This window comes from Triticum aestivum, chromosome 6B, assembly GCF_018294505.1.
Source record: "Triticum aestivum cultivar Chinese Spring chromosome 6B, IWGSC CS RefSeq v2.1, whole genome shotgun sequence".
In the NCBI taxonomy this organism is placed as follows: domain Eukaryota; kingdom Viridiplantae; phylum Streptophyta; class Magnoliopsida; order Poales; family Poaceae; genus Triticum; species Triticum aestivum.
The window spans coordinates 13,440,075-13,446,601 of record NC_057810.1 but is presented as its reverse complement, the minus strand read 5'-3'; the positions used below and the strand labels follow the sequence as shown (position 1 = coordinate 13,446,601).

The 6,527-nt window shown below is 46.1% G+C and overlaps 1 protein-coding gene and 1 pseudogene across 1 annotated transcript; one reads left to right on the top strand and one right to left on the bottom strand.

The window, feature by feature from the left end:
• Nucleotides 1-1,010: 1,010 nt before the first annotated feature.
• Nucleotides 1,011-4,629, bottom strand: LOC123133126 (uncharacterized). Its single transcript, XM_044552663.1, has 5 exons — nucleotides 4,347-4,629; nucleotides 2,426-3,976; nucleotides 1,620-2,303; nucleotides 1,473-1,546; nucleotides 1,011-1,297 (listed from the first exon to the last, which is right to left on the bottom strand). The coding sequence occupies exons 1-5, from the start codon at nucleotides 4,624-4,626 to the stop codon at nucleotides 1,283-1,285; spliced, it is 2,604 nt and encodes an 867-aa protein (XP_044408598.1). The 5' UTR covers nucleotides 4,627-4,629; the 3' UTR covers nucleotides 1,011-1,282.
• Nucleotides 4,630-5,526: 897 nt separating this feature from the next.
• On the top strand, nucleotides 5,527-6,200 carry LOC123138605 (BURP domain-containing protein 3-like; annotated as a pseudogene).
• The last annotated feature ends 327 nt before the right edge of the window (nucleotides 6,201-6,527 follow it).

Here is a 6,527-nt window from a genome sequence, read left to right as displayed (position 1 = left end):
TGAGTTAATTCCACTGAAAAAATCGTTTGACACTGGATGCAGGTGAGGAGATCGATACCTCATGGCAGTGCCTACTTTTTTTCTCTCCAGTTGCATTGAACGCACTGCATCAGGCTGAGGCCCATGTAGTCCATGGGAGGAGAATAGTGAGGGACAAAAAGAATTAGGACCTCGTTGCTGCGGCGCACAGGGCTAAGGCTCATCCGAGCCACGGTAGAATATGGACGGACAAAAAAACTAATTATTTTACTGTGAGTTGATTTTGTATAAAGTCAAGGTTTTTACAGAATATAATGACGAATGAAACAAAAAATATCACCTCCCCCTACATTGTTTTGGTATTTTTTTTGCAGCGGGACAATCATTTGTCTATTAATATGCTATCAATTTGAGAAGTAGTTTTCTTTTATGTAGTGGCTTGAATGAAAGTTGGTTCTACAGCCACGATATTACTCCCACCTTACCATTGTCGGTGGCTCCCTCTCAATGTTCAATCCCATGCCACCACCGAAACATAAAACAGGGGGAAAACCGAACGAAACATCACGAAGAAAGATTAAGTTTGGTAACGACTCACAAAAAAACAGAAGAACTCGCTCTCCGTGAATACTAGGTTTGCTGCTCCTTCCTGATTAATGCTTGCCACCAACCAGGCACGAGCACGACGGGCTACCACACTCCACTAATTAGTGCCCCCGGGACCCTTGAGAGTTGAGACGCGGCCGCATCATGGTGTCGCATATGAGATTCCCAGCCCCGAGCGGCACGAGTTTGCCCCAAGATTTTGGTTACCGAATGAGGCAATTTTACCGAGGGGGACGGATAAATGCGGTTACCACGGTTACCACGAAATACCGAGAAAATTTCGAATGAAATTTTTTGAATTCAAAAATTTTAACACCAAAACTATTTTTTTTGAAATTTTGACAGCATCACCCCTATATTGATGGCATATAAGCAGTTTATAGCAATAGTAACTGGCCTTAAGAGACCCACAACGCATATAACAATAGAACGACCAACAAAAATATACAATTCTCATAAACCATCAGCCACAAGCCCACGAGATTGCAGTCTAATAATATAGCTTCAGACTTTAGAGACTAAACTTAAGATTAGACACAGGAAGACACATAGCAGTCCAACAACAAAAGAAGTGCAGCCAGTATATATTACAGTCCCATAACAAAAGACCATCGATTCGGTCAATTACACAGTACATAGCATTGAGCAACAAACCAAATTGTCATTCAGTTCCTTCTAGACTTGCAAGTCTCCTTCGTTAAAACGAATCAAGCTGCCAGTGAGCAAATTAGATGTCATGTTGTTAGCAAACAAATTTGTTTATATTATCATGTCTTAGAATTTGTTGACAATATATAATAAATGGATGCATGGCATGAGATAGCAGTAAGCATATAAAATTTTGGGTGGCAGCAAGCAAACAGACAAAGTTAGCACTTCATTATTACCTTCCTCTTCCTCCTTTTCCTTGTAGACTTCCGCAGAGGTTCACTGTTTTCGTTAGGCAGCACGTCATTGTTACCTACAAAAATTACAAGTTAGCACTTGAACCACACAAATTCATATAATGTTAATATAAACTAAAGGGCTTTGACCTTCATCATCCTCCCCATCATCTACATCCTCTGCCTCCTCTTCCTCCTCTTCCTCCTCACTTGGAGGCATCCCACTTCCTCTAGTTCTCTTTTGTCCCACCTCTACGACCACTGGACAATCACCATCACCATCATACGCATCCTCATCTTGCATGGAATCACTTGTTGAGTTGCCCAGCCAATCCATGATTTCGTTGTTACAATCATAGAGAGAGGTATTCATCAACAACGCACAAGTATCAACCTCTTTCTCTTTTGTCTCACCAAGAATTAGTCGGATTCGCAGCCCAAGGTTGTAGTGGCAAAAAACCATCTTGTGCAACTTTTCAAAACCAAGACGGTTCCTCACTAGTGTATGCACTAAAGCGTATGTGCTCCAATTCCGCTCACAACCGCTTGAAGAGGTGCATTGAGAAACAATCTGAATAGCATACTTTTGAAGCACCGGTGTAGTATCTCCAAATGTTATCCACCACTCAGTTGGGGACACCTTTTCAGCTGCACTACGAGGGTACATGCCTTCAAAAGCCCCTCTTGTATTGACATAAGAGTGAACTTCAGGAATCATAGCAATGAACTCTGAAGGACTAGCCAACTTCTTAAGTGCTGCATTGAGTGCCCTCATGTGTGATAGACTTTTTCCAAAGTTATACTTGTAGTGACTTGCCGGGTCCAGAACACCGGCTATAGAATGGAAAGACAGCAGGGCAACAAGAATTAGTTTGCAATGACCATAGAAATGACAGCAATAAGAATAATTAGCATTTTACCAACAATAACAATTCTATGGCAGCAAGAACTATTACCTGCAACCATCAATGTGTTTTTGTATAAATGCTCAACCCTTTTGTCAACCACATTTAGGTACTCGTGTTGGTCTAGAGAATCATGAGAAAACAATGAACTCAATTGATGCCTAGCATGCATCATCTTTGTCATAAAGCCAGAAAGTGACCCAAGCTTTTGTGAATCAGCATATCGAAGTATGCTATATATTGGGCCAATTAAATCCAGCACCCACTTCACACCATTCCACCAGGTCCTACTTATCAAACAATCATATGTGTAGTCATAATCAACCTCGGAACTCCATGAGCTATTTTTCCACTCTGGAGATGTCATCCACACTTGGAATTTCTCTTGCTTATCCCAAAAGCTTTCTAGGAACATAAAGTTAGTTCCAAACCTTGTGGCATTCGGTCGCACCAACTCTCCACCTATGTGCTTCTGCATTTCAGCATGCAAAGTTGAATGATTGTACATGAATCTACAAATTCTCTTACAACTACTAACCACTTCATTAATCTCAGGAAAGCATCCCATCTCCTTCAGCATGAGGTTAATGGTGTGAGCTGCACATGGCTGCCATGTGATGTGTGGGAAATCTGCAACAAGGTCAAGACATGCTTTCTTGAAGTTAGAGCCATTGTCGGTCACGAGTTGGACAACATGTTGCTGCCCTATCTCTTCAATCACTTCTTTGATGTGCTCATACACAAACTTTGAATTTTGCATGTGTCCAGTGGCATTAACAGATTTGTGGAAATACATACGCCCATTGGAGAACACCATAAAGTTTATAATGCTCATCCGTGAAGGGCCAGTCCACGAATCTGACATGATAGTGACACCATATGTGGGCCAATCATCTTTGAAATTGGCCACATACTGCTGCAACTCTTCATAGTTGGTATTTAAATATATTCCATCAATATCTATCCCTTTAGGGGCAGGCACCCCTTTGCCAAGGTCTTGAGTCAATTTTATTGCTCCTACAAAGTATGGACAATTGGCTTTGTGCCCAGGGATGTCATTAGCATGAAACCATTTTGCCCAAGCCTTCCCAATCCTAGATTCGTATTCCACCTTGTTAATACACGCCTCCATTGTCTGTTGTGGCCTAGTCTTGCTATATGCCAAATCAACGTCAAAAAAGTCTTTGACACCACTTGAGCTGCTCCCTACACTTCCTTTAACAACGCTGGTTCTCCCATGATCTCCACGTAATGAATTTCGTAGGGTCTGCTGGAGTATCTCATCATCTTCATCTTCACAATCAATATGTATTGATGCACCTTGACTGTTTATATGATTGACCTCATCTACCACTCTTTTCTTTCCTTCTTTGGAAGTCCTCCTTCGGGCCTCTCCCTCTGGAATGGCTTTCCGAAAAATGGCAACTACATGATGAGGTGCATTCATGCAAGAGAAGACATGAGGGCCCAATCCAGCTATATGCTGCTTGAATCGGGTTGCACCCCCACCATGTCTATGTAAAGCACAATATCCACACTCCCATGCTTGTCCTTCCAATGATTTCCCATGACACCATATGTTTGTTACATCATTTGCATTACCTTAAACAAAAATACAGAAGCTTATGTAATTATGTTCCATTTAACTTGGATTGACTAGGACAACTTCTATAAAATAAGGTGAAGCGTTTAGTTATAGCGGGCATATTGGGTTCTTCTACTCAGGTATAAGTCGAGTGAAGTTACACAGCTTAGTTGCATCTCTTGGATATGTGCTTTCAGTTAACTAGGCCGAGTGAAGTGTGTAACCTGCTGCACATTACTACAAAAGAAGTTGATCCACCTAGTAAATACTGGTATTTGGGACTACTTCTATTTCTGTAAACTAGTTTGATTCAAGACAAAATGAAAGCATACTAGACAGGAAATTAGAAACAAAAATGAACGTAGATCCACAAGGACACAACCCTACCTTTAGTTGGTTCTTTAATCGGCAGTGGAACCTCCGGGCCTCTGCTTATGCCACCCTGACGAGCCACCCCGGTGGCAAATCCGCTTCGGTTGATGTCATCCAGAAATCCCGTTGCTTGTCCTCCCGATGAACGGCCGACGGGGATAGTTGCACTGCCGCTGCCATGACCTCTCCCATGACACGCGAGAATAGCCTCTTGATCTGGGAATGGGATATGGACGCCGGCGACGACCCCCACTGTTCGCAACCCGCCATCGCCATCGCCACTGCCCCGCCCCATCCCCCTTCCAACACCCGCCATGCCGGAGGGCGCCCCAGGTGGACGATGTGAAGCGGTGAGATCACGGTGGCGCTGCTGTGAGAAAGAGATCTAAGGGCGGATTGGGCGACGCCGCCGCCGCCGTCTCACTCACGCCCAGCAGCCTATTTCTTGCGGGGACTCGATTTGGGGAGAAAGACGGCTAGGTTTCCTGCGTGGTTGTGTTCCGGTGTGTGTAGGCTTCCTCTGGCTTGGCTGGGCCGTGCAAAAAATTCAAACGGGCCGGTATAATTTGCTCGGTAGGCCCATTTACCGGGGGGCATCGATAATCGCGGTAACCGCTCGGTAAATGGAAATTTCGCTCGGTTACCAAATCCTTGGTTTGCCCCACTTCCCCTGCTCCCTTGATCTTGACCAGCTCCCTCCGTGCAAGAATTGATCTGGGGCTAGCTGTATAAGTATCCATGTGTGCCTAGCTAGCTAGATGCAGCAAGGACATCAATCATCTCCTCTGCTTCGTGCTCCTCATTGTTGCTCTCAATAATGGGTCGTCTCCTCTCCAGCCTTCTTGGCTTTCTACTGGTATGCCCACCACTTTCTACAAGTTATCATCTTTATTCCATGGTTGTTATCACTAAATAATTTTGGGAGTACTCCAGTAGCTAGTAACAAGAAACATATTGCAGACTGCGTTCGTAAACAATGCAGCAGGGGCTTCCATTTTGACTCCGACTCCCGAGCAGTACTGGAAGTCTGCTCTTCCAAACACTCCCATGCCAAGCTCCCTCTCTCGGCTGCTCCTGCACATCGTCGGTCATCTGCGGGCATGGGAAGCACGGGGGCACGACGGTTGGTGAGAAATCCCATGTGTTTTTCAGTTCATACACCACAGTGGAGGGGCACTTGCACTTGCCCGACAACCCCAGCGCCGCGCTCTTCTTCTTGGAGAAGGACCTGCATATGCACGCGGGCCGGAAGAAGCTGATGAAGCTCCATTTCATGGCCACCCCCGGCGCCGGTGACAAGTTTTTGCCACGAAGCGAGGCCGACGCCATCCCGTTCTCCTTGGCCACTTCTCCCTGAAACAGGACTCCCAGGAGGCGGCGCAGATGGTGCAGACGCTGCGCCACTGCGAGGCGCCCGCAGCCAAGGGCGAGCAGAAGTGGTGCCCCACGTCACTGGAGTCCATGATCGACATTGCCACGTCCAGCCTTGGAACCAGCCACGTGAGGGCCATGTCCACCGTCGTCGGTAAGGAGGGAACACCAAGGCAGGAGTACACCCTGACCGACGTAAAATGCACCGGCGCCGACCGTCTCCTGGTCTGCCACGCGGAGCCGTACGCGTACGCCGTGTTCGCGTGCCACCTGCCTCGGGCAACTAGGGCCTACACATTGTCGATGGTCGGCGAGGACGGCACGGCGGTGGAGGCCGTCGCGGTGTGCCACGCTGAAACGGCCGCCTGGAACCCCAGGCACGTCGCATTCCAGGTGCTCAAGGTGAAGCCTGGCACCGTGCCGGTGTGCCACTTGGTGCCGCAGGACCACGTCGTCTGGACCAGCGGCCGTGAGTTTGCCAGCTATTTGGATGTCTGAGTTGGTTACGTTCTAGCCTCTATGTGGTCTGTGTACGCAGATACTGGTACTAGTAGCATGAGAAATGGCTTTCTACCCTCCATGAATACATGTACGGCATGTATTCGCTGTCCGCCGTTTATTTAAATTTCGTGTTACATTTTCTGGTTTTGGTATGGTTTGTCTTTGTTTTTCAGTGCTCTATGTAACTTTCGGTTTTCCCTTATTTCAAATTGTATCATCTTGTTCCACAGCGTACCAGCAGATACTGGGTTGTTATGTCTTTTTACTGGATTCCGTTCTTGTTTCAGAGTAGTATCTTAATATACCGCAATGTTTCAGAGTAGT

Coding starts and splice junctions, on each gene's coding strand:
- LOC123133126 (XM_044552663.1), bottom strand. CDS start 4,626: ATGGGGCGGGGCAGTGGCGATGGCGATGGCGGGTTGCGAACAGTGGGG. Junction 3,977..4,346: donor GATTAAAGAACCAACTAAAG/GTAGGGTTGTGT, acceptor TTTTTGTTTAAG/GTAATGCAAATGATGTAACA. Junction 1,547..1,619: donor TGATGGGGAGGATGATGAAG/GTCAAAGCCCTT, acceptor TAATTTTTGTAG/GTAACAATGACGTGCTGCCT.